The sequence below is a fragment of the Aotus nancymaae genome, unplaced genomic scaffold, assembly GCF_030222135.1.
Source record: "Aotus nancymaae isolate 86718 unplaced genomic scaffold, 86718_ANA_hifiasm-v0.15.2.pri h1tg000032l_0, whole genome shotgun sequence".
Taxonomy (NCBI): domain Eukaryota; kingdom Metazoa; phylum Chordata; class Mammalia; order Primates; family Aotidae; genus Aotus; species Aotus nancymaae.
Window position 1 is genome coordinate 15,505,009 of NW_026988445.1, and position 27,363 is coordinate 15,532,371.

Here is a 27,363-nt window from a genome sequence, read left to right on the forward strand (position 1 = left end):
AAAAAAAAAAGAAAGAAAGAAAAAGAAAAGAAAACCCAATTAGTAATAACACATAACACAGATAACTGCATTCATAATAAGAAAAATGCATTTTTTTTTTAAAGATAGAGACCAGTGTCTCACTATGTTGCCCAGGCTGGTATCAAACTCCTGGCCTCAAGCAATCCTCCCATCATCTCAGCCTTGCAAAGCACTAGGATTGTGGGCGTGACCCACTGCACCCAGCCAAAAGTATTACTTTTATATAACCTTAATAAAGAGTGCAGAGCAAATTCAGTGCCAACTGACATTTAGTTAACAGAGTTCTAGGAAAAACATGAGTCTTTAAAGTGGGGAACATTTCGAACAATTGCTCTTGCCCGTCCTTAAGGTCTTTATTCCAAAGTCCCCTCCCCAAAAAGGCCTGCTCTGACAGCCTCACTTGAAATACAGACACCCTACACTGCCCGCCTCACTCCCTCTCCATTTGTGTTCTCAATGCTTCACCTTTCGGCATTCTAAATGTTTCAGTTGTTTAGTTTTTCTATTAGGACATAAAAGATTTTGGTCTGGTGTGTCACCGATCGCCTATAGTAACAGGCACATAGGAAAATCTCAATCACTATTTGTTGAATGAACCAATAAATCGAACTTTTGCAATGGAAGCAATGTCTATCAGATCAAAGTTCTTCAACAGCCTAAACAGAAATGCGAGTTCTGGCAGCTCACGAAGTCTGTATGCCTGGCTTAAAAACCCATAATTGCAATCTAACTGGATAATAGGAAACTGGGCAAGAGCCACTTCATTTTGACGTAAAGCCTGGGGTCTTGTTTCAAAGCACCATGCTTCTTACAACAGTGCCCAAGGGGGCCTGAGGGCCCAAAGGATAGGGAGAGTGTCTAACTTGAGGTTCTGAATAACTCGGCCTCGATGAACTGGCAGTTCCGGAAGGAGTCATCCTAGCGAATTTGGGATTCAGCAGAAAATTCTTTTTGTCCTTCACCAGTAGCTAATCTCTATTCTTTCGCCTCGGTGAATAATTCCGAAAGCATAGTGTATGTGACCTGCTATATAAAGGTCCACCTCTTCCCTCCGCCTCTAGTTTTCTAAATCAGTTATGATTCTACAATAAGAATCTGCGTGACATGAATGAAATGCCCCCAGTTATGATTCTGAGTCTTGTTCTCACATAGTAATGATGATTACAAAGAGGAAGTAATTTTGATGAATCTAAATTAATCTCAGAATATCCCCCTCACAGTTTTACTTTTTAGTAACAATTTTAAAATTATCAGCTTGTTTTATTGCCATTTGCTTCTTTGTCCAATTTGAATGTAAGAAAAGTAAAATAAAAGATCTTTTTCAGCTTTTAGTTAACTGGCTTCTTGTTAACCAAGATGTGACTACATACCACTGTCTTCTGATATTAACGAATACTTTAGACTTGTCGCATAAACATCATTTCAGATTCCACCACAAGCCCTGGACACAACTGAGCACACTGCAATTCTGAATTCTCCCATACCTTTCTCCACAGTTAAGTCTCTTGCTTGCCCCCACCCTTGCCTGATGGGGCCCCAGCAACTTCTACCATTATCTATTTCTTGACAGATACCTTCAAGTATCTGTTATCTCATTCTACTGAATTGTGGCATCAAAGGTGGAAAGAAATATCCTTCAAAAGAAAAAGGAAGGAAAATTTGAAATGCAGATTGCAGGAGAAAAGGGCTAGATAGAAGGACAGAGGTTGGGGGTGGGTGGAGGAAGCTGTACACCGTGCCTACCACCTGCCCACTGATGAACATAGCAACCATCTGGTTGTAAAGGCAGGTACAGCTATCCCCACTGTCATTCAAGGACCCAAAAGACAGCACTTCCAGAGTCCTCACCACTAGCTGAAGGATTTGGCATTCATCATCCTAAATCCTTCCTTTCGCCCTCTTCTTATCCTCATTTTTCAGAGAGGAATCTCAAGCACAGAGAGAAGAAGGCTACGCAAGGTCTACCAGTTCACACAACGCAGAACCACATTCTGCAGCAAGGCCTGTCTTCCTCATCTTCCCACATCCCAAACAGAGGAATCAGACAGGCCTCACTTGGGAGTCAGGGAAGGGAGCAGAAAGCCTGGCAGGATGGAGCAGGGGCAGAGACCTCATGGATCCGCACGAAGGAGAACTGAGAAATGAAATGAAGGCTCTAGATTATAAAACAGAAGGATTTTGTGGCAAGGCGGGCCTAAAAGGGCTTTACACTGGGGAATGATATAGTCATTTCTGCATTTTTAAATGATCCACTCTGGCTACAGAGTGAAAGGAGAGGCCGACAGAGTGCTGTTCTAGTGCCCTGGGTGAGAAGCAAACTTAGGGTGAAGTAGGTTGGTGGCAGAGGGATAAAGGACAGTGAGAAGGATTGGAGATATTTTTAAGAACTAGGACGTGATGACTGGTTGGATGTGAGCATTTTTCCTCTCTGAAAAATTAGTATAAGATGTGGGTTAGTTGACCAACTCAGCCTCAGAACTGGCCCTCCTAGGTTAGGCATTCACCATCTTAAATCCTCCCTCCTGCCATCTGGCTGTTTGACCTTGCACGAGTCGCTCCATCTCTCTGTGCCCAGTTTCGTCATCTGTAAAATGGCAATAAAAACAATCCCTCCCTCATGGAATTATCAGTAAACCATGTGCAAAGCATCTGGTACAATGCCCAGTGCTGAGTACACAAGAAATATTAACTATCATCTTTATTACTATTGTTATCATTACAGGAATGGCCCATGTCTCTGGCCAGGGTCAAAAGGTTCACACTGCAGTCTCTCTCATTGAGCTAAGAGACAGAAGAGGAAAGATGCTCTGCAGAGAAAGATAACTTGGTTTTCAGACCTGTTGGGTTTGCTGGAGTCTGGGACACATTTCCACGGATGCAGGTGGTGTGATGGAGAACACAGGAGTCGAGGGTGTGTGGGACATGGAGGCTGAGTGAAGGGACTCAGCTGGGCAGAGAAGTGAGGACATAAGGGCCTGACAGATGAGAAGCAAGTAGAGGAAGAAGCCAGAGACTCTAGGTTCTGGAAATCTGGAGAACAAATATCCAAGCCCCCATGTGTCTGGTGCAAGATCAGACTCTGTCCATGCTATCAGCATGCTCTAGAGCTAGGGGTACCCTAAAGACAAAATTAAAAAAAAAAAAAACAGAGTTGGGGTACCTGCCCCATGAACCACAGTGGGGCTTGCCATGGACTCTAACAGATATATGATGGGAACCACCTAGGTAATTTATACTTCTTTAGTTGCCACATTAAAAAAGGAATAGGTAAAATTAATTTTAATAACATTTTACTTGACCCAATGTATCTAAAATATTATACACATATGATCAACACAAGAAACTAGTAACATACTTTACATTTTTTCTCTACTGTCCTTTTGGAACCTGATGTGACAGCACAGCTACAGAGTGCTCCCATTTCTTCTGAAATAAGATATTTCCATAGCATATGCACATTCCTGGCTTTCAGGGGCAGTTCTAATTCAAAGGTTCATCCTCCCTGGCCCCCAAGGGTACTGTCCCTGTGGGATCTCCGTCCTGACCGGGATTTAGGAAGCAGCTACTCTGGCCTCCTTGCCCACCATACCCACCGCTGTTCTCACTATATTCACTGTGGCCACTCATGGTCCATCTTCATAAATATAACTATAAACTCAGCTAAAGCTGCCAGCAGGTTTCAGATTCACAGAGTAGTCCTGATCTCAAACCGCACACCAACCCCTTGTCAGTAATCAAAGTGAGAGGAGCCCTTCCGAGTCCTCCACACATGCACCAACTGCACACACCACAACAGAGGGGATAGATGTGTACAGTCCACCGTCTAATGAGGAGCCTGCCCACAAGGTGTGGGGAAGGCATGCTGCCCCACCCCTGAAACCTCCTATACAAAGAACCTCCAGGAGGCAGCTTTGCCCTAATCTCACAGTACCCTACGGGCCCACACTTGCTCCTGAAACCCTGCCCCTAACTCATTGAGTCAGAGCCTCCTCTATCTGCCAGGCACAGTCAGAGGGTTCTGATGAAGTGCCACTTATCCCATCAGTCCACATCCCTTCTCCTCAAGCACCTGCATCTTTTAAGATTCCTTCTGGCCAAAGTGGTAAGATAAGAGAGTTATCAGTGAAAACAGACCTTTCTGTATGAAGATAGCTGCAAATTCCTCCCAAGGGACAAAGGGGAGGCTTAGGCCTTCCTTTAGGAGAGGAATGAAATACATTTACGCTAAAACTGCTATTGGCACAAGTGTGTACACATTTCATGGTAGTCTGTGTTTTTAAAGTTTCTGATACAAACTATTTATCAAAGTTTTCTGTTCACACAGTTTACAAAATGCTGAGACAGATGGAGGTACTATTATTAAAATATAAAGCTGTGTTTTTGAAAAAGGGTTTTTGTACTTGTTTTTCTAAAAATTAATGAATTAACATGGGAATTCCTTTTCAGTTTAGTGTTTTTAATGTTTTAATTAAAAAATACACACACACACATACAATTGCTCTTTATCTCCAGCATTTCAAAGAGATGTGCCAACATCTGAGGCTGCTCTTAGAATGATAAATTACACATTTTTTTAAAATTACAAATTAACAATGACCCCTATTTCCTCTTATTCCTGTAAATACCACCATCCAAACTGGTTTTAATATATAATGACTTCCCAGGAAATCATATGTCTAAATAAGGGCTTTTCATCAGATTTCCTCATAACATACAATATGCATTTATCTATTTGAGAAGCAAAAAAAAAAAAAAAAAAAATTAGTGTGCCAACTTCAGGCTTGTTTCTTCAAATTATATATTCATAATTTCTCAATGTGGTGGAACAAAGTAACTCCTGTTCTTAAAAAGAGGTGCAAGCTGGGTGTGGTGGCACATGTCTGAAGTCCGAACTACTCGGGAGGTCGAGGCAAGACTGCTTGGGCTTAGGAGTACAACACAAGTCTCTGCAACACAGTGAAACCCCCATCTAAGAAAAACAAAAGGAAGAAAGAAAAAAAGAGGCAGTCTTGCCTTGTTTAAGGCTGTCACCAAAACATACTAGCATGGCAGGATATCTGGGGACAGGGTAAGGGGTCACAGGAACAATGGTCATGGATAGGCAGGACTGGGCACATGCAGGCACCACCAAAGCCTGACACCTAAACACCCTTCCTGACATCTACTATTTCAGAAACAAAACAGAACTGGATTTCCTTACACTTACTTTGAGTCACATACAGAAGTGGTGGGTGCACCCTATGATGCTTAGGGTTTCTTAAGGCCTCCCTCTGTGCCTGGTGGTATGGTCATTTATTCCTTCTCTTAAGGCACTCTGAGTGCCTACTCTGTGCTGCGCACATGCTAAGAACTGGACACAGAAAGATGAATCAGACATAGTCCCCGTCTCAAGCAGCTCAAAGTCCAATGAGAGCTCCTAGTCTCAAATGCTTTTAAAAGGAGGAAAGAGAAAAATATCTTTTACATGAAAATCTACACTCAACCGACTGAACAATGAAATAATTCTCTTTATACCCAAGTGATACCAAGAGCTCCCCTAAGCTTTCATAGTAAGTGGCAGATGAAAAGTTGCCACTCTGGCTGGGCGCAGTGGCTCATGCCTGTAATCCCAGCACTTTGGGAGGCCGATGCAGGTGGATCACGAGGTCGGGAGTTCCAGACTAGTCTGGTCAACATAGTGAAACTCCCGTCTCTACTAAAAATACAAAAAACTAGCCGGGTGTGGTAGTGTGCGCCTGTAATCCCAGCAAGCTGGGAGGCTGAGGCAGGAGAATTGCGTGAACCCAGGAGGCAGAGGTTGCAGTGAGCCAAGATCGGCCATTGCACTCCAGCCCAGGCAACAGTGAAAGACTCCATCTTCAAAAAAAAAAAAAAAAAAAAAAAAAAAAAAAAAAGTTGCCACCCTAACTGCTCTCCTCCACTGTGCAAACGTACTCTAAATCCCAAATCACTACAGCCCACAGTTGTAGGTTACCTCTCTACATACTAATATTTCACAGATGCTTCTCCCCACTAAGCTGGAAGCTCCAGCAGAAGCAGGGACCATGTTTCCTTGTGCATGGCAATGTAACCCCAGGGCCTAGTCTAGAATGAGGGCTCAACAAATGTTTATGGAAGGGATGAAGATTTATTTTAGAGAAATCTAAAACATTTTAGACCTTACAAGGTCCTTGCGTCTAAACATTCCTCCAATTATAACTAAAAAACGAGGAGCTATAGAAAACTATTCTATTTAAATTTTGTTTCTAAAAACATTCATTTTGGTTTCTTAAAAAATAATTAATTACTGAACAGATCACTGGCTGGTGTGGACTGTCGAACACAGTGCTGTAACTTCCTGCTTACAGCATGTGAGATACGTCTGAAAGTTTTGCTTTCCGTTGTAAAAGCACTGGTGACTGCTTGACTCACTTAAAGCAAATAATGGTTTGTTTGTTTTTTTTGGTAAAAATAAATAAATAAAATAAATAGTATAAATGCCTAATAACAAAATAGGCATATTTTTGGCTAGAATATTTTTTTTCCAAGGACAAACCTCCAGCTCATTTTACTGCCTGAGCCGAAACAGATGCTCCCACTAAGTTGGTGGCGGAGCAGACTCAAAGATTCCAATAATAACATGTATAATGTGTGTCAACAAGAAAACAAGTGTACCACAAATCTGCGAACGAGTCCCCAGCTAAGGTGAAATCTTGACAGCACTACTCTGAGGTGAGCTATCCCCTCCCTCCTCCGGGGTTCAAAGTGGCCCAGGAGAGGCGGTGGTGACAGGCGCTCTGCGGCCCGGGTGTGTCCCCCTCGGCGCCCCGGGATCCCGCGAGTGGAGAAGGAGAGGGAGGGAAGTAACCGGGGAGGGCCCTACCTGCCAGCCTCCAGCGCTCAGGGTACGCCAGCCCCAGGAGCTTCCGGGCCTCCGAGAGTCCGGCCGCTGCGGGGCGCAGCCGCCTGTTGTCCCCGGGAGGCGCCGCCGGCCCGCGCCGCCAGGCCTCGCTCCCCGCCCAGGCAGTGGCTGCGGGACCGCCAGGGAACCCTGCGCGCGGGAGCCGAGGAGCGCCCGGCCTGGAGAACGCCCCGCACCTGCAGCTGCCGGGGGCCCGAGCCCAAAGCCCCAGGAGCCGCGCGAGGCCCGCGCCGCCCCGCGAGCCGCCCAGACCCCCGCCCCGGTAGCAGCTCCTCCAGCGGCGCGCGGCTCCAAAGACCCCGAGCAGCGCTTGCCCCGCGCCCCACAGCCGCGACGGCCTCAGGCCAGTGAGAGGCGACAGGGACCCGGGGGCGCGGCCGGCCAGGGCCCACACGCAGGCTACCGGCAGGAGCCGCCCTGGAGCGGCCAGGCCCCGTGGCGGGAGCAGCCGCAGTGGCCAGGCAGGGGGGCCGCGCATGGCGCCGCGTCCGACCCGTAAGCCTTAGCCCGCCGGCCAGGAGCGCGCAAAGCCGGAGGACCCTCCAGGCCCGGCCCCGAGTAAAGGGCGTGGACGCAGTGGCGCCCGCCCCTCCCCGCCGGCTGTCACCCGCCTTATCGTGCAGGCAGGCTCGGGCCGCGCCGGTCCCATCCTAGTCCGCGCGGTGCCGCGCCCCTCCACGCCACCCCGGGGACTGCGACCCTGACCTTGTACGCCACCCTTTCGAGCGCCCCCCACCCGCTCGGGTGCCCTCCCCGCAGCGCCCCCAACTGCCCGATAGCGGAGGAGCGCCGGGCGCGGCGCCCGGGATGAGGCCCCGGAAGCCTTGGAGCACAGCTGCGCCTGCGTACTGCGCGCGGGGAACTTTTTCGCGCTTCACCGTCCCCTCTGGTCTGAACTTGGAAGCGGCACGAGCTCTTTCTCACGCTGGCAGACCGGCGGAGCGCGCAGACGCGACCACACGATGGCCGGCACAAGGATGGGGCGGGAGTGCTGGACACGGCGTGGGGCCGGTCCGCGGCCCGGGAGACCCGGGCTGGAGCGGCCCTGTCACCGGTCTCGCTGCCAAGCACAGGGCTGAGGTGCGGAGAGACTACTGAGAGGACTTCGCTGCGAGTCAGTTCAGCTGTGGACGGCGTGTGGAGGAGGTGGATGGCGAATAGTGAAATGTGTATAACTTTGAGAAGGGGAGAGATCGTTTCTTAACGAGAGCAGAGATTTGAAGGCAGAAGACCAATCAGAATGCAATGTATCTTAATACACGTGCAAGGAAAGACAGGAGAGGACATTAAAACTGGGACACTTTATAGAGACTTCATGGTTGGGGGAATCTGTACCTGGGGCACAGTGAGTCGTGGTTGAAGAAGGTGGGTAGATTTTTGTAGACTCGTAGGTATTTTTCCTGGACCTGGACAGGGTACTGGCCTCCGTTGCAAATGTTACAGGTTCACAAAACAAAAAACCTCAATAATCAACATAAACATTTTAGTGCAATTTTTTTTTTTTTTTGAGACAGAGTTTCGGTCTTGTTGCCCAGGCTGGAGTGCAATGGCATGATCTTGCCTCACCGCAACCTCCGCCTCTCCCGGATTTAAGCAGTTTTTCTGTCTCTGCCTCCCGAGTAGCTCGGATTACAGGCATGCGCCACCACTCCCGGCTAATTCTGTATTTTTAATAGAGATGGGGTTTTTTCATGTTTGTCAGGCTGGTCTCGAACTCCCGACCTCAGGTGATTCGCCCACCTTGGCCTCTCAAAGTGCTGGGATTACAGGCATGAGCCACCGCGCCTGGCTAGTGCAGTATTTTTAAAAATTAAAATTAATGGAAAAAATCCATAATGAACAAAATATCAAAATTTTTAATTCAGTATCTACTCCTGACCTTTCACAATCCTGCCTCACAATCCTGCCTCTCCTCTCTCTCGCCCTAATCCCAGCACAAAAACTGACAGCAGGCAGCTGGAAAATGGGAAAGCGCAAGTAAGATGAAGGTTAGATTTGGGTTAAAATTGTTACTTTTTCTCCCATTGGGAGGGTATCAATCCTTGATGTTTCTTTAGTTGGGCTCAAAAAGGAGTAGTGGCGGGCGCGGTGGCTTATGCCTGTAATCCCAACATTTTGGGAGGCAAGGCGGGTGGATCACCCGAGGTCTGGAGTTCGAGACCAGCCTGGCTAACATGGTGAAACTCTGTCTCTACTAAAAATACAAAAATTAGCCAGGCTTAGTGGTGCATGCTGTAGTCTCAGTTACTTGGGAGGCTGAGGCAGGATAATCGCTTGAATCCAGGAGGTGGAGGCTGCAGTGAGCTGAGATCACATCACTGCACTCCAGCCTGGGCAACACAGCAAGACTGTGTCTCAAAAACAAAGAGGAGTTAGCAAGATGCATGATGAAAACTATCCCATTTCTTTTCAGAAATCTCATAAAATCTGACTTAAAAAAAAATTTCAATTTAAATAAAGTTTGCATTATTTGATTACTGAGACTTTTTAGCATATCTTTAAATTTTGCCCCTAGGAGAGTGCCTTAAGTATATGGTCCTGGTAGGTAAGGATTGAAGTGGGGGAAGGATCAATAATAGAAAGTGTGGGGTTACGTCAACACTTAAATGTGCTTGTGGGCCAGACGCGGTGGCTCACACCTATAACCCCAGCACTTTGGGAGGCCAAGGTGGGTGGATCACCTGAGGTCAAGAGATCGAGATCATCCTGGCCAACATGGTGAAACCCCGTGTCTACTAAAAATACAAAAATGAGCTGGGTGTGGGGTGTGGGGTGTGGTGGTGCACACCTGTAGTCCCAGCTACTCCAGAGGCTAAGGCAGGAGAATCACTTGAAGCCAGGAGATGGAGGTTGCAGTGAGCAGAGATCACATCACTGTACTCCAGCCTGTCAACAGAGGGAGACGTCGTCTCATTAAAAAAAAAAAAAAAAAAATTTGCTTGTGAAGTGAGCAGTAAGCATGTAATCCTCTAAAGTCCAACATCTTAAACCCAGGGGACATGGAGTCCCATCTCCCCCTCACCTCACTTTCCTGCCTCCAGAATGACTACAATTTAAGCTAGTCTCTCATCAGTGTGGATGTTCTAGAATTGAAGGTGTAGTGTGAAATCAACTCCACTGATATTTATGAGTAGGCATATTCCTTTTAGCAAATATGTTATGCAGTGACTTCTGAAAAGCAGTGGGATCATTCCTCATCATGCATCCTGCTGCCTCTTCTTTGAGCCCAGCTGAAGAAACATCAGTGAACATCACCTTCCCAGTTAGAGAGAAAGTGACAATTTTAACCCAGACCTAAGCTTCATCTTTCTCTTACCCACTTTCCAGAAAACACCTGCTGCTGCAAGGGCCAGGAAATACCAGACTGGCCTTCCCTTCCTGCCTTCCCCAGCATGGCATCCCTATGGCTTTTTCTGCCATTGCTTTCTAGGGCCTCCAGCCAACAGAAAAATAACTCAAGTGTAGCTGATTAAAAAACAAAATATGGCCAGGTGTGGTGGCTCACGCCTATAATTCCAACAGTTTGGGAGGGCGAAGTAGGAAGATTATTTGAGGCCAGGAATTTAAGCCTGTGTAATGGGAGAATCTACCTCTATAAAAAATAAAAAAGTAAAAATTAGCTGGGTGTGGTGGTGTGTGCCTGTAGTCCCAGATACTTGGGAGGCTAAAGTGAAGGATTCCCCGAGCCTGGGAGGTCAAAGCTTCAGTGAGCTGTGATCAGGCCACTGCATTCAAGTCTGGGCAGCAGAGTGAGACCCTGTCTCAAGAAGAAGAAAAAAAAAAAAAAAAAAAAGCCTGTACTCCCAACACTTTGGGAGGCTGAGGCAGCTGGATCACCTGAGGTCAGTAGTTGGAGACCAGCCTGGCCAACATGGCGAAACCCCATCTCTACTAAAAACATAAAAATTAGCCGGGCATGGTGGCAGGTGCCTCTAATCCCAGCTACTGGGAAGCTAAGGCAGGAGAATGGTTTGAACACGGGAGGCGGAGTTTTCATCACTGCGCTCCAGCCTGGGTGACAGAGCAAGACTCCATCTCAAAAAAAAAAAAAAAAAAAAGAAGGGCTATGGCTCTTAACAGTACAATGGGGAATGAATATTAGCAGAAGGATCACCAGGTCCTATATATTCACCACACCAAAAAACAAAAACAGAAAAGATGACCTACTCTAAATATATATATGTATGTTTATATAACATATATAATTCGTATATATATGAATTATTGCTTTGCTTTTCTATGATGTTCTTTTCTCACTTGAAAATAAGAATAACTTTTCACGGCCTCTTTTTTTTTTGAAATGGAGTCTCACTTTGTTGCCCAGGATGGAGTGCAGTGGCACAATCTCAACTCACTGCAACCTCCACCTCCCAGGTTCAAGCGATTCTCCAGCCCCCTGAGTAGCTGGGATTACAGGTGGGTGCTACCATGCCTGGCTAATTTTTATTTTTAATAGAGACGAGGTTTCACCACATTGGCCAGGCTGGTCTCAAAATCCTGCCCACCTCAGCCTCCCAAAGTGCTGGGATTACAGGCATGAGCCACCACACCCGGCTCTTTCACTGTTTCTTTAGAAATTAGGATAAAGTTCCTTGGCCTCTGAAAAAGGCAAAACAAAACAAAACAAAAAAAAAACAACAAAATGCTCTAAGGTGTGTTTGGAAAAGAATAAAACAAGCCAGTTAGATGTGACCGGATTGATAAAATACCAGAGTAAAGCAAGAAAGGGCTGTGTATTAATGCCAAGAGAATAACAAACAAAAGTTCAAGTCCTAAAGGCTCCTGGTGGAGGTGTGACTAAACCAAGAGGTAAAATCCGGCCTCTGAATAGACTCTTAATAGGTTTAGTGGCTAACAGGTATTGAATTCAAAAGGAACTTCTTTTGATGCAACTTGAGAAGTGTTGGGATTACTTCAAGAGCAATTCTACCTGCTGGTGCTTGTCCCCCTCTAAGGGTGGCAAGGGAGGGAGCCATGTGGGCAGCAGGAACGGGTACACGATAGCATAAGAAGCAAAACAAAGGCTCTCTGGTTGGAGTTTGTAAGCTGATTGGGGGTGTCATTTAACCCTTATAGGTACATGTGACCCTTATTGGTGCATTTTTTTTTTTTTCAACTCAAACCTGCAGCTCATCATGTCAAGGACAGGATGTCAGGACCGTGGTTGAAGATAAAGCAAGCAGCTCAGTGAAGTGTGCACAGCAAAGGTACGGAATTCACATGGGGTAGGAGTGCTGTCTAAACTTCTCTGAAGAGGTTAGGATCGAAGCTTTTGGTAACTCACCTGTAGTGTGTGCTTACAGTGAATGCTGAGGCTGTAACTTAGCCTCTTAGCACTGTGACTTAGGCAGGTGAGTGCACTGTAGGTGAAGATTTCAGTATCTTTAGCTTTTACATTTATTTTTCTCACCTTCTCCCAAAAGAGCCCAAACAAGGTTGTTATGGTTTGAATTGTGTCCCCAAATAAAATATGTTGAAGTTCCTAACTCCCTAGGACCTCAGAATGTGACCTTATTTGGAAATCGGGTCATTGCAGATATAATTATTGCACATAAGATGAGGTCATATTGGAGCAGAGTGTCCTTATAAGACAGCTAGGCAAAGACGGATGCACACAGAGAAAACGCCATGTGATGAGGAAGGCAGAGGTGGGAGTTATGCAGCTGCAAGCCAAGGGGATTGCCAGAGATTGCCAGCAAATCACCAGAGGCTATGAAGAGACACAGAAGAACTCCCCTGCAGCCCTGCTGATATCTTAATTTCATACTTCTAGCCTCCAGAACTGTGAGTCATAATTTTTTCTTTTCTTTTTTTTTTTTTGAGATAGAATCTTGCTCTATCGCCCAGGCTGGAGTGCAGTGGCGTAATTTTGGTTTACTGCAACCTCTGCCTCCCAGGTTAAGCAGTTCCCTACCTCAGCCTCCTGGATAGCTGGGATTACAGGTGCCTACCACCACTCCTGGCTAATTTTTGTATTTTTAGTAGAGATGGGGTTTCAGCATCTTGGCCAGGCTAGTTTTGAACTCCTGACCTCGTGATCCACCTGCCTCGGCCTCCCAAAGTGCTGGGATTACAGGCATGAGCTACCTGGCCAAAGTTTTGTTCTTTTAAGCCTTCCAGTTTCTGGTACTTTGTTATGGTTTACGGCAACCCTAGCAAACTAATACAAAGTCCTGACATCAGTATCTTGAATAATACATCAGTAGATGTTCAGTATTTGTCTATTTACTGATGTTTGGCCAAAAAAGCAACTGAGTTACTGAGGCTGCTCTAGATAGTCAGTTTGCTGATCACATCTGTTACAACACTTAGCTTCATTTTGCCACAAGTATGTTCAACAGCCATCCAGATTTCAGACTACACGAAGAACCTTGCACGACAGAATGAAATATAGCTCAGGACTCTTCTACTGCAAACAAGACAGTAAGCCTGATTCTACATGTTTTACAATGTTTAGATACACGGTGGATGGGCAAAAAAATTAGATACAGTATTGTTTCATATGTTCAGAATCTGAGGGCCAGGCATGGTGGCTCACACCTGTAATCCCAGCAATTTGGGAGGCTGAGGCGGGCGGATCATCTGAGATCAGGAGTTCAAGACCAGCCTGACCAACATGGAGAAACCATATCTCTACTAAAAATACAAAATTAGCCAGATGTGGTGGCACATGCCTGTAATCTCAGCTACTCAGGAGGCTGTGGCAGGAGAATTGCTTGAACCTGGGAGGCGGTGGTTGCGGTGAGCCGAGGTCGCGCCATTGGACTCTAGCCTGGGCAACAAGAGCAAAACTCCATGTCCAAAAAAAAATCTAAGGTTGGACTCAGACAAATACAAAAAATATCCATAGCCTATTACTTGTTTGTTTTTAAAAATTGATATTATTTTTAATTGACAGGTCATAATTGTATACATTTATGGGGTACAGTGTGATGTTTTGATATATGTATACAATGTGGAATGATTAAAAGTAAGCTATTCCATCACCCCAGTTATTTTTGTAGTGAGAAATTTGTAACTTACTCTCTTAGCTATTTGAAATATACGATACATTATTATTAATTATAGTCATCCTGCTGTGCAATAGAGCTCAAAAAGTTATTTATTTTTAAGGGAAACAAACGTATCCACCTTTAGAGTATCATACAGAGTAGTTACACTGCTCTAAATATTCTCCCTGCTCTGCCTATTCACCCTGCCCTTCTGTGTGTGTGTATACATGTGTGTGTGATATATGTGTACATATATATGTATGATGGTGTCTTGCATATAAACCCCCATCTATGTTGGCCAGGCTGGTCTTGAAATACTGGGCTCAAGTGATCCTCTTACCTCGGCCTCCCAAAGTGTTGGGATTACAGGCATGAGGTACTATACCCATTCCCTTCTTCTTAACCTCTGGCAACCACTAATCTTTCTACTGTCACTATGGCTTTTTCTTTTCCAGAATGTCAAACAACTGAAGTCATACAGTATGTAGGCCTTATAAGAGTTGCTTCTTTTACTTAGTCATATGGACTTAAGTATTGCCATGTCTTTGTGTGGCTTGATAACTAATTTTCTTTTTAGTACTGAATAATATTTCATTGTCTGGATGTACCAGTTTGTTTATCCATTCACTGACTGAAGGACATCTTGGTGGCTTTCAAGTTCTGGCAATTATGAATAAAGCTGCTATAAACATCTTTGTGCAAGTTTTTTTTGCGGGCATGAGTTTTCAGCTCATTTGGGTGGAGCTGAAATGTGGAGTGCAGTTACTGGATTGTATGGTTAGTGTGTGTTTAATTTTATAAGAAACAAACTGTCTTCCAAAGTGTCTGTACCATTTTGGATTCCACCAGTAATGAATGAGAGTTCCCGTTGCTCCACATACTCATAGCCATCTGGTGTTGTCAGGGTTTTGAATTTGAGTCATTCTAAAAGGTGTGCCGCTTCTAGGAATTTAAGGTACATTTAAACTCCCGCATGTGTAGAATGATAAATATATTCAAATAAACTTTCTGTAATATTGTTTGTAATAGCAAAAGACTGGAAACTGCTTTCCAGCATTAGTGCATTAGTTAAATAAATTGTGGTATGCCCAGGCAATGGAAGACTGCAATCCTCAGAAAGAATGAGGCAGCTCTAGCCGGGCGCGGTGGCTCACGCCTGTAATCCCAGCACTTTGGGAGGCCGAGGCGGGTGGATCACGAGGTCAAGAGATCGAGACCATCCTGGTCAACATGGTGAAACCCCGTCTCTACTAAAAATACAAAAAATTAGCTGGGCATGGTGGCGCATGCCTGTAATCCCAGCTACTCAGGAGGCTGAGGCAGGAGAATTGCTTGAACCCAGGAGGCGGAGGTTGCGGTGAGCCGAGATCGCACCATTGCACTCCAGACTGGGTAACAAGAGCGAGACTCCGTCTCAAAAAAAAAAAAAAAAAAAGAATGAGGCAGCTCTACACGTGCTCACTTGGTACCACACCCTAACATGTACAGTCAAAAAAGGTGCAGGTTTGTGTGTACAGCATGTGTATTGTGCACACAGGATGAATAGGCAAAGCACATATTATGTAAATATGGCCATACTTGTGTAAAAAATTTAAAATGTATAAATGTACCCATACATGCTCTTATATTCATGTGTTCAATGAATATCTGTGGAAGGATACACCAAGACCTCTGGGGAGAAGTAAATAACTGAAGTATAAGAGTATGTGTTCCTTTGTAGCTTTCAAATTTTATATCATTTAATCAAAAATAAATTTTTTGATTCAAAAATTCAAAAATAATAAAAGATAACCTCCTATATATTATAGAAAAAAATGGAAGAAACGTGTGAAGATATCAAGGAATTGCCTTAAAAATACAAAGATTTCTAAATGCCAAAAGAAAATTTAAAAATAGAGCAAAGAAAACACATCACATGGGCGGAAACACAGCAAATAATTATTTACACAGTAAAATTTTAATACAAAATAAATGGTAATGGGCTTAATCTATGAAATGAAAATATTTCCAATTTGGCTACAAAACAAGACCAACTATATTCTGTATGTAAGAAAAAGGCTAAAAATAAAAGAATAGGGAAATGAAAACAAAAGAAAATGAGTGCTGTGGCTTTTTTGGGGAGGATGGGGGGAACAGGGTCTCACTCTGTTACTCAGGCTGGAGTGCAATGATACAGTGATGGCTCACTGCAGCCTCAACCTCCCAGGCTCAAGTGATCCTCCTGCCTCAGCCTCCCAAATAGCTGGGACTATAGGCAAGCACAACTATGTCTGGCTACGATTAGTTTTTGTATTTTTTTGTAGAGATGGGGTTTTACCGCCATGTTGCCCAGGCTGGTCTCGAACTCCTGGGCTCAAGTGATCCACCTGCCTCGGCCTCTCAAGGTTCTGGGATTATAGGCGTGAGCCATTGTTCCTGGACTGTGCTGTGGTCTTAAATATCAAAGTAGAACTTAAGCCAAAATGCATCAAATATGAAGAAGTACATGTTTTAAAGTAAAAGCCACAATTACCAACAACGAGCACCTTTGGAAGGAAAAAGAACAGGAAATGCAAGGAGAAACAAGCACACTAACGACAGCATGCTTTAACACGTCAGTCTTAGAAGACAGACCAAGGTGGCCTAAACGTGAGTGAGGACATAGACAATCTAAACGAAAAAATCAATAAGGCAAAGTTTATGGATATATATTTAACTTTACAGCCCCATAATAGATTTCAAGTGCAAATAGAATGATCACAAAAAAAGATCATGTATGATGTCACTAAAAAGCATAAATTTCATAACACACTCTATGACTACAATACAATATAATTCAGAATTAATAACAAATCAGAAAATAAAAGCACACTTAACACCAGAATTTTTTAAAAACGTTTCTCTTAACCAATTCTTGAATGAGAGGGAAATTATGAAGAAAAATTACAGAATTTAAATAAGTAAATTATAATTTAAATACAGGTTGAGCATCCCTAATCCAAAAATTTTAAATTTGGGCTAGGCATGGTAGCTCCTGCCTGTAATCCTAGCACTTTGGGAGGCTGAGATGGGAGGATCATCTGATGTCAGTAGTTTGAGTCCAGCTTGGCTAACATGGTGAAACCCTGTCTCTACTAAAAATAGAAAAATTAGCTGGGCATGATGGTAGATGCCTGCAACTCCAGCTACTTGGGAAGCTGAGGCAGGAGAATCGCTTGAACCTGGGAGGCAGAGGTTGCAGTGAGCCAAGATTGGGCCACTGCACTCTGGCCTGGGTGACAGAGCAAGACTCCATCTCAAAAAACTAAATTAATAAAATAAAATAAAATTTGAAATGCTCCAATATTCAAAACTTTTTGAGCATCAACACGAAGCCACAAGTTACCCTGAACATATTATTTTTTTTTTACTGTTTTGGGGTTTTGGTTGTTTTTTTTTTTTTTTGACAGAGTCTTGCTCTGTTGCCCAGGCTGGAGTACAGTGGCACAATCTTGGCTCACTGCAACCTCTTCCTCTCAGGTCAAGCAATTCTCATGCCTCAGCTTCCTGAGTAGCTGGGATTACAGCCACACACCACCACACCAACCTCTGCCTCCCAGGTTGAAGTAATTCTCCTGCTGCAGCCTCCCAAGTAGCTGGGATTACAGGCCTCTGCCACCACGCCCAGCTGATTTTTATGTGTCTGTGTATTTTTTTAGTAGAAACAGGGTTTTACCATGTTGGTAAGGCTGGTCGCAAACTTGTGACCTGAAGTGATCCTCCCACCTCAGCCTCCCAAAGTGCTGGGATTACAGGCATGAGCCACCATGCCTGGCCCAGACTAATTTATTTATTTTTGTTGCAATTTTAGTAGAGACAGGTTTTTACTATTTTGGCTGGTCTCAAACTCAGGTGATGTGCCTGCCTCGGCCTCCCAAAGTACTGAGATTACAAGCATGAGCCACCACACCCAACCTCTTTTACTGTATTAATAGTAACTTATAGTACCTTTTTTTTTTTTTTTTTAACTATTTTTAGGTACTTACGTGTGAATAAGTATAAGAAAATGATGGCTACAGGTAGCATATATATTCAGTGTCATTTACATTCAGAATGATGGTAATGCTGAACAGCCACAGGTGGTCCAATAAATGAATTTAATATTTAGACTTGGGTCCCATCACCACAATATCTCATTATTTATATCCAAATATTCCAAAATCCAAAAATATCCAAAATTTATACAATTTGGGTTCCAAGCATTTTGGTTAAGGGCTACTTAACCTGTACTACATATATGAATCTATAGGATGCATTTATTTATTTGTTTGTTTGTTTGTTTATTTTGAGAAGGAGTCTTGCTCTGTCACCCAGCCTGGAGTGCAGTTTTACAATCTTGGTTCACTGCAACCTCTGCCTCTCAGGTTCAAGCGATTCTTCTGCCTCAGCCTCCCAAGTAGCTGGGACTACAGGCACATGCCACCATGCCCAGCTAATTTTTTTGTATTTTTAGTAGAAACGGGGTTTCACCATGTTAGCCAGGATGGTCTCAATCTCCTGACCTGCGTCAGCCTCCTGAAGTGCTGGGATTACAAGCGTGAGCCACCAAGCCTGGCTACAATCTAAGTGTAGACTGTGCTATTGGAGAGCACTTATTAGAGGATGAATTATGTCCCCTGCAGAAGCTCATATGTCGAAGTCTTACTTCCCAGTACTTTAGAATGTGACTGTATTTGTAAAGGGCCTTTAATGAGGTATGTTAAACGAGGCCATTTGGGTGGGCCCTAATCTAATGTAACTGGTGTTCTTATAAAAAGAAATTAAGACATAGATGCACATAGTAGGAAGCCCATGTGAAGACACAGGGAGAAGATGGCCATCTGCAGGCCCAGGAGAGAGGCCTCAGGAGAAACCACTCCTGCTGACACCTGGATCTTGGACTTCCAGCCTCTAGAACTGTGAGAGAATAAATTTCTGTTGATTCAGTCACCCAGTCTGTAGTATTTTGTTATGGCAGCCATAAACTAATGCAGCACTGACTGATTACAAGCATCAAGGAGCAGAAAAAACATCTTCTATCAGTGGATTACTTAAGAGAGAGCATTTAAAATCACGAAGTTAAGAAAGTATTGATACTATGCATTGCTGTTTATGTATTTTTTGTTTGCATTTTGAGATAGGGTCTCACTCTTTCCCCCAGGCTGTAGTGCAGTGGTGCTATCGTAGCTCACTGCAGCCTTGACCTCCCGGGCTCAAGTGATCCTCCTGCCTATATGTGCGTGCCACCATGTCTGGCTAATTTTTAAAATAGAGAAAAAGCAACGTCTATCAGCTCTTTGCTTGTAGTTGTGTTTATAACTAGAGACTTTGATTGTAGCTGAAGTAGGCTTTAGACACGATTGCCTAAACTTTCCAATTCACATGTGAAAATGGAAGCCCAGAGAAGTGACTTTTCCTGGAGTGATGCTATTAATGGTAATTTATTGAATGCTTTTCATAAGCTAACCCATCAGATATCTAATATTTATTTATTTATTTTTCTTTGTTGAGACAGGATCTCGCTCTGTCGACCATGCTGAAGGGTCTCGCTCTTTCACTCAGGCTGGAGTGCAGTGGTATGATGACAGCTCACTGCAGCCTTGAGCTCCTGGGTTCAAGTAATCATCTGCCTCAGCCTCCTAAGTAGCTGGGACTACAGGTATGCACAACCACACACTATTATGACCCAGGCGTGACCCCCATCATCCAGGCATGACCCTGTCATTTTTTTTAGAGACAAGGTCTTGCTATGTTGCCCAGGCTGGTCTTGAACTCCTGGCCTCAAGCGGTCCTCCCACCTTGACCTCCCAAGTGCTGGATTATAGATGTGAGCCACTGAGACTGGCACTAATTTTTATCATATCATCAGCCTGACAGTCTGCGTTTTTCAGGTGAGGAAAGAGAGGCACAAAAATAATGCATGGTTTGCTCAAGTAGGTAGTGGTCCTGGGATGTAGATGGGTCTGACTCCAGACATGTGCTGTCAGCCACAGTGCTGCCCCAAGCTGCTCTGCAGTGAGGAGCTTGCTTTTCCCACCCCACCCTCCTGCCTTTTCAGGAACTTTGAGTTGGGGGGTTTATAATTTAGTAAATGGATTCCTTGAGGCCCCAGAACATTCAAATACCTGAAAAGATTGGCTGCCTCCTCAATGATTGAGTCAGGGTCATAAAGAGGCAGAAAAACATGGCAAATTTCTCCACTATAAGATGTTGTGGTCTTAAAGCACCATAAGAGTGAGTAAGAAAAATATCTGGCCATGCTGATGTTATGGCTTTGTTTGGGGCCATTATCATCTGATCAGATAACATATAACATGACAAAAATAAGAGTTAAGTTTTAGACTAAGTGATGAAATTTGCCATAAAACTTGATTTTGAGCAATGTTTTAAAGAAATTGAATTCAAGGCCGGGTGCAGTGGCTCATGTTTGCAATCCCAGCACTCTGGGAGGTCAAGGCGGGCGGATCACCTGAGGTCAGGAGTTCGAGACCAGCCTGACAAATATGGAGAAACCCCGTCTTTACTAAAAATGCAAAATTGGCTGGATGTGGATGCCTGTAATCTCAGCTACTTGGGAGGCTGAGGCAGGAGAATCGCTTGAACCTGGGAGGCGGAGGTTGCAGTGAGTTGAGATAGCGCCATTGCACTCCAGCCTGGACAATAAGAGCAAAACTCTGTCTCAGAAAAAAAAAAGAAAACAAATTGAGTTTAAGAAAGAAAATTTGTTTATCCTTACTAGTCTGGATCCAGGGCATTAATGTTAATGGGGATTTCTTAAACTATGGGCATATTTATCATGAAATACCAAAACCTAAACAATTTATCAGGCAGGCTTAGCAAACATTTCCACTTAAGAGCTGTCTGAGTAGCTATCACGTGCAAGGTCAGCCTCTCTGTTAACTGAAATATGGAGGCACCAACTGAACAAATCTGGATGTGTAAAATATTCACTCTCCATCAAACAGGCCTCATAACTTCTTCCTGAAGTGGATGTCATCTTTGAACAGTTAGAGGGCTTAGTTGAGGTAGTGCTAAGTGTAACAACGTTTTATATTTGCTTATGGTTTCTGAACCACTGCATCTAGAGGTAGGATAGTTATGCTCTACCACCCAAACTGATTGCCAGTTTCTCTGCCAGGAGTACTTTGGATATTCTTCATTAAAAGGCTAGATCCATGGTATTACTGTCCAAAGGAATTTCTTATCTCTTGAACTATTGCACACACAAGCAGGAGAATCTAGAGCAAACATTGCTGACATTCAACCTACTAGTAAACATTTTAATCCAATGATGTTGAGTCCCTACTGTGAACAGGGCATCTATTAACTGAAAAATGGAGTTCTCAGATGAATATCACCTTTACCTAACTTATCAATGAATCTCTAGTATCTAGCACAATGCCTGTGCACACAATATGTATTTTTACAAGTGGCAGCTTTTATTATTCCCTGATTGCTTTTTTTTTTTTTTATTTGAGACACAGTCTCACTCTGTCACCTAGGCTGGAGTGCAGTGGTGTGATCTCAGCTCACTGCAATCTCCGACTCCTGTGTTCAGGCCATTCTTTTGCCTCAGCCTCCCAAGCAGCTGGGATTATAGGCATGTGCCACCACACCCAGCTAATGTTTGTATTTTTTTAGTGGAGGGGTTTTGCCATGTTGGCTAGGCTGATCTCGAACCCTTGACCTCAGGTGATCTGCCCACCTTGGCCTCCCAAAGTCCTAGGATTACAAGACGTGAGCCAGCATGCCCAGCCCCTGATTTCCCTTTTTCTTGAGTCTACTCCCACCCTCCCTCTGACAATGTCCCAGAGCCCAACAGTCTATTAGCATTTTACCATAGCTTTGCTTTGGCTTAACATTGATTGCAACTTAAGGGCAAATCTGCTGCCACAGTGTGGCAGCAAGGAAATGAAAAGACATGTCTGGCAGAGAAGAAGAGAAATTGTGTTTCCTCCTTCTCAAAAGGTTCACCTTTTCTATTTCACCTTCATCATTCACAAGAAGGTGAAAGGATGCCAGGAGTGGGGAGGATCTACAAGACTTTTGAAAAGAAATATACTGACCTTTGGCTGTGAAAACTGTGTCATAAGAACAGACAGCCCTGGGAGAATAAGTCAGAAAACAGAGAAAAGGGGAAGGGAAAATAACTCCTGGCCTGCCTCCAATTCATTTAAATATTGCTCAGAGCTCAGCAGAGTGGGATGAGAGACACTGACGAGAGGCTGTGCTGTAGTTAATGAGACAATCTCAGGTGTCCTTATAATGGCACTGTTCTGGATCATGGCTTGGATGGGCACTTCACATAAATGCAAGGCCATTTCAGGACTCCCCAGCTGCAGTCAGCAGGCCCTCTGTGTGCTTTGGCGTCTGCAGCTGGAAGGAAGCCTGCACAGCTCCCTTCTGTCCTCTCGTTGTTCACAGGACAGCCATTCATAGGACCTATGGTGCACTCCGTGCTAGGGCAGAATGCCAGGGAAGAGCTGCCTGTCTTCAGCACCCTTGCTGGGAACCACACGCCAAAACCTGAGCCTGCCATTCTCTGAGCTTCAGGAGGCAGGACCCTATCCTTAACAGAGTCTCAAGTCAAATACTAAGCGATGATCACGATTTGGGAACTCAGCAAGAAAAGACAAGACATACAGCTTGAAAACAATGTGGGAAATGGCTGAGAAAGAGAGGAAGATAAGGAATAAAGAGGGCTCTTCAAAGAGTGAGCTGAACTTTGGTTGTGACAGGTTCTCAATAGTACCAAAATCTATGAACTTTTTTTTTGAGGATTCAAAAAGGTTTATAATTAAAGAAAATGTTCCTAATTAAGAAGACAATTTTCTGTCCTTTGGGAGACAGGTTTTTGTTTTGTTTTGTTTTGTTTTTTTGACTTCTCTGTTGTGCCTTTATATAAGTAGCCCTTAACAAAGGTAATGATTGAAGTAGTACAGTACTACATGTACAGCACACTGTGTTTCTAAGCATTTACTTATAGCTTGATATCTCCCCAAGTTGCTTTAGTTTAGTCTTCTTAGCTTTGCAGAAACTGTAGTGTCTTATCCCTCGTTATACTTACCTATATTTTAATCTTTTTTTTTTTTTTTTTGAGATAGAGTTTCGCTCTTGTAGCCCAGGCTGGAGTGCAATGGTGTAATCTTGGCTCACTGCAACCTCTGCCTCCCAGGTTCAAACTATGATTCTGCTGCCTCAGCCTCCTGAGTAGCTGAGATTACAGGTGCCTGCCACCATGCCCAGCTAATTTTTGTATTTTTAGTAGAGATGGCATTTCACTGTGTTGACCAGGCTGGTCTCAAACTCCTGATCTCAGACCATCCACCTGCCTTAGCCTCCCAAAGTGCTGGGATTAGAGGCATGAGCCACCATGCCTGGCTTATTCTTCTTTTTTAAATCTAAATTTTATTTTTAGAGACAGTGTCTCACTCTGTTGCACAAGCTAGAATGCAGTGGCACAATCATGGCTCACTGCAGCCTTGAACTTCTGGGCTCAAATGCCACTCCCACCTCTGCCTCCTGAGTAGCTGGGACTACAGGCACATGCCACCATGCCTGGCTAATTTTTAATTTTTAATTTTTTTTTTTGGAGAGACAGGACTTCACTATGTTGCCCAGGCTGGTCTCGAACTCATGGCCTTAAGCAATCCTCCCAGCTCAGCCTCCCAAAGAGCTGGGATTACAGGCATCAGCCACCTTACCTGGCCTGGTTTTATTCTGGGAGGCAAAAGTATTTTACTAACATAAATTTATGAGCCATCAGAACAACTTGTGAGTTAATTCAGATTCAAACTTTGTTTTATAGATAGTCACAAACTTTGAAACATTGATAAATCCAGTAATATTAGCTTAATCAAGAAAGAGCATTTTATGGCACTGGGTAGGTAGGCATTTAAAAACTGCCTTTCAAAAAAACTCTGGACACACTTTTAGAAGCATAAGTCTCATTTTAAAAAAACATCAAAAGAAACAAGAATAATTCAAAACACAAAACCTGGTGCATTGAGTTAATATTTGTGACCCTCTTCCAATAAATTCATCCTTAAAAGTCCTCCAGGTAGTTGAGGTAGTTGAGTTGAAGTCTCCTCAAAGTCAAAAGGAACTCACACTGCAGTTTTGTTTCATGAATGAATAGCTATCTTTTGCCATACATTCATTTTCTCACTCATTCAATAAGCATGATTGAATTATTGCCAATTATAGGCCGTTGCATCTTACTTTTTCAATTTTGGGGAGTAACGACTTTATTGAGATCAAATCCACATACCATACAATTCCTTTTCCTTTTTTTTTTTGAGACGGGGTTTCACCGTGTTAGCCAGGATGGTCTCGACCTCCTGACCTTGTGATTTGCCCGCCTTGGCCTTCCAAAGTACTGGGATTACAAAGTGCAGTGGCATGAGCCACCGCACCCAGCCCCTCTTCTTAAAATGTACAACTAAGCTGGGTGCGGTGGCTCACGCCTGGAGTCCCAGCACTTTGGGAGGCCGAGGCGGGTGGATTACTTAAGAAGGTCAGGAGTTCAAGACCAGCCTGACTAACATGGCGAAACCCTGTCTCTACTAAAAATACAAAAATTAGCTGGGCATGTTGGCACATGCTTGTAATCCCAGCTACTAGGGAGGCTGACGCAGGAGAATCGCTTGAAGTCGGGAGCCGAAGGTTGTAGTGAGCCGAGATCGTGCCACTGCCTTCCAGCCTGAGTGACAGAGACTCCATTTCAAAAAAAAAAAAATATGTACAACTCAGTGGTTTTAAATATATTCAGTATTGCACAAATATCACCAAAATCAATTTTCATTACCTCAAATGACCTTCTGATTTTAACGTTTTCTCAAGGCAAAATTGTTGGCTTTCCCATATTTTTAGTAAGAGATTAGACTTTTCACTTACAATTTCTGAGTTACATTATGGCGCCACTTGACTATTAAAGTTTAACCCTCTTAAGGTTGGGCATGGTGGCTCATGCCTGCAATCCCAGCACTTTGGGAGGCCGAGGTGGGTGGATCACCTGAGGTCAGGAGTTCAAACCACCCTGACCAACAAGGTGAAGCCCCATCTCTAAAAAAAAAAAAAGTTTAACCCTCTTAAATGCTACTTCAAAGATTTTCTTCCCTCAGACTTGAATTTAATTTTTTATATGATCTAAGGGCAGAGGGCTTTACGTAATAACTACATGCATACCTATGAAGGGTGCTTTATCTTTTCTTTATTTTTTTATTCTGGGAAATATAATCACATAATAATTACCATTTTAACCATTTTCTCACTTGATTTCTCAAAATATTACCACTCTCCCCACCTCCCGAACCCACTGTCAATTGAGACTGAGCATCTTTTTGCATAGCCAAGCATAGAACAAAGCGTCAAGGAAAGGAGGGAGGTGGGACTGCAGCTCAGCAGAACCAGAGGCCAGGTCCCGTTCTGCTCTTGAATCCCTGCTGCCTAGCAGAGCGCCTGACATATCTGGTGACTAGGGGAGTGAATACAATGGTGGATCTCAGCCAGGAAGGTCAGGAAGGACAGCAAGATCCCAGAGAGGAGCAAGTCAAGCCCAGCTGGCTCTCTGTCCTCCAGCACTGTTGTGGCACAGCTCCACCTCTACATTTTGAAGTTACCCCAGATGATTGAGTTATTGTGAAGCAGGAAAATATTAACGTTGAGTATGTGCTATGGGTGGGGCCTATATTCTTTGTCATTTAACCTTGTCAACACACCTGGTAGGTATAAATATGTCCACATTCATAGGCGAGCCAACAGGCTCAGGGAAGGCCAAGAACTTACCCAATGCCACGGCACACCTCGCTGGAGCTGGAATTCAACAGCACATGCCACCTCTTCAGGCCTTAGCATTCCATACTCTGCAAATAAACACTGGATCCCTCCCCCTGCACTAGCCCAAACTCAGCAAGCCAATGAAAACACTTTCCCTTCTTCCCTAGAAAGCCCAGCTTTCTTTCTATAGATGTGAGCGTTTCATAATATTTGAATTCGGTGTCTGCAGTGCTGCAGAGAGTAAATTGTGCATACTATGCTTTTCCTAGACCAGATTGACAGCAAAGGCTGCTGAGCTATGAGAAAATCAAGTCCAGGCAAAAGGAGTTAGAATTACTGTGACTTTTACCAGACAATAGCCAGCATCAGTTGAACTCTCTAGAGCCCACCACCCTCTTGTTTTATTTATTTATTTTTTTGAGACAGTCTCTCTGTGTCGCCCAGGCTGGAGTGCAATGGCGCAATCTCGGCTCACTGCAACCTCTGCCTCCCAGATTCAAGTGATTTTCTTGCCTCAGCCTCCTGAGTAGCTGGGATTATAGGCACAACACTACCACATCTAATTTTTGTGGAGATGGGGTTTCGCCATGTTTGCCAGGCTGGTCTTGAACTCCTGGCCTCAAGTGATCAGCCCACTTTGGCCTCCCAAAGTGTTGGGATTTCAGGTGTGAGCCACAGTGCCTGACCCACCCTCTTGTTTAAAAAAGACTGCTGCAAACCTCCTACTTAGCCGTCGCTTTAGAAAATAGTGTTTTTGAAATACCCTGTACGGACATAATGTCGTCTTGGGCTCTTGTTTGCAGGGTTTATGCGCACATTTGAGTCGAAAAGAATTCTATCATTACAATGTTCAGCCCACAAGAGCTTACTGGTGAAGAAATGGGACAAGACCCATCTTTCAGCAAAGCCAACGTTACAGTAATGCTCCAGCATCTCACAGTCTATCCTGAGGAATTCAAATGCCTCCCAGGGTGAATACAGGTAGTCCTGCTGAGAGTCTGCTTCTATCTTACAGAGCAGTTTGTTGCTATTTACCATTGAAAAGCCTTAGAAGCTGAGAGGTGCTATTACCAATAACCTGCTTTTGGGCTCAAAGGGCCCGCACCTTCTCTCTACAGCCCAAGGGGAATTTCAGGAAAACTAGATGTTCCTGCTCACTTCCAAACTGAAGTTATAGGTCTGAGTAAAGAACATGGTATATATAAGTGGAATCTGTCTTGAACATTAGAAGGTGAATTTTCCAAGCCCTTGGACAGCTTGGCTGTTGAAGTTTGCATACTGTCATTTTAGTCTTCAGCTCATTTTTTAAGCCTTACTGTAAATCATGCTTTTGGGTGGGTCTACCTGGGCACAAGGAAGTAAGCCCTGAGAGTTTGCTGTTTTAACTGGGTTTTACCCAGCTTCATTAGGCAATCTGCCTAATGCTGGATTTCCTAAGCCAAGGTAGCAGCATTCAAGGAGCTATCAGCATACTTAAAGGATTTATTCCCTAGATGTACACCACTGAAGCAATCTTGAACGAAAAGCTTTCTGGGTTTGGATGTCTTAGCTGCACCATAATGTGAACAAGTTGCTTTGAGTTGCCATCAATTTCAATTTCCATTACTATATTGGTTGCTGGTGAAAGTTATAAAATACTTAGTCTTGAAAAAAATAAAAAATAAAAATAAAATA

At 44.0% G+C, this 27,363-nt stretch overlaps 1 protein-coding gene and 1 long non-coding RNA gene across 2 annotated transcripts in view; one reads left to right on the plus strand and one right to left on the minus strand.

The window, feature by feature from the left end:
• ABCB10 (ATP binding cassette subfamily B member 10) overlaps positions 1 to 7,400 on the minus strand; it is a 46,406-nt gene extending 39,006 nt beyond the window's left edge. The window contains exon 1 of the mRNA XM_021677290.2: positions 6,884 to 7,400. Within this exon, the coding sequence (XP_021532965.2) occupies positions 6,884 to 7,400 (517 nt within the window). The remainder of the gene's footprint in view (positions 1 to 6,883) is intronic.
• Positions 7,401 to 8,005: 605 nt separating this feature from the next.
• LOC105722347 (uncharacterized) lies at positions 8,006 to 27,157 on the plus strand. The gene is made up of 4 exons (XR_001108553.2): positions 8,006 to 8,287; positions 12,052 to 12,129; positions 19,427 to 19,570; positions 26,493 to 27,157. It is a non-coding gene; the product is annotated as an uncharacterized LOC105722347 (long non-coding RNA).
• The last annotated feature ends 206 nt before the right edge of the window (positions 27,158 to 27,363 follow it).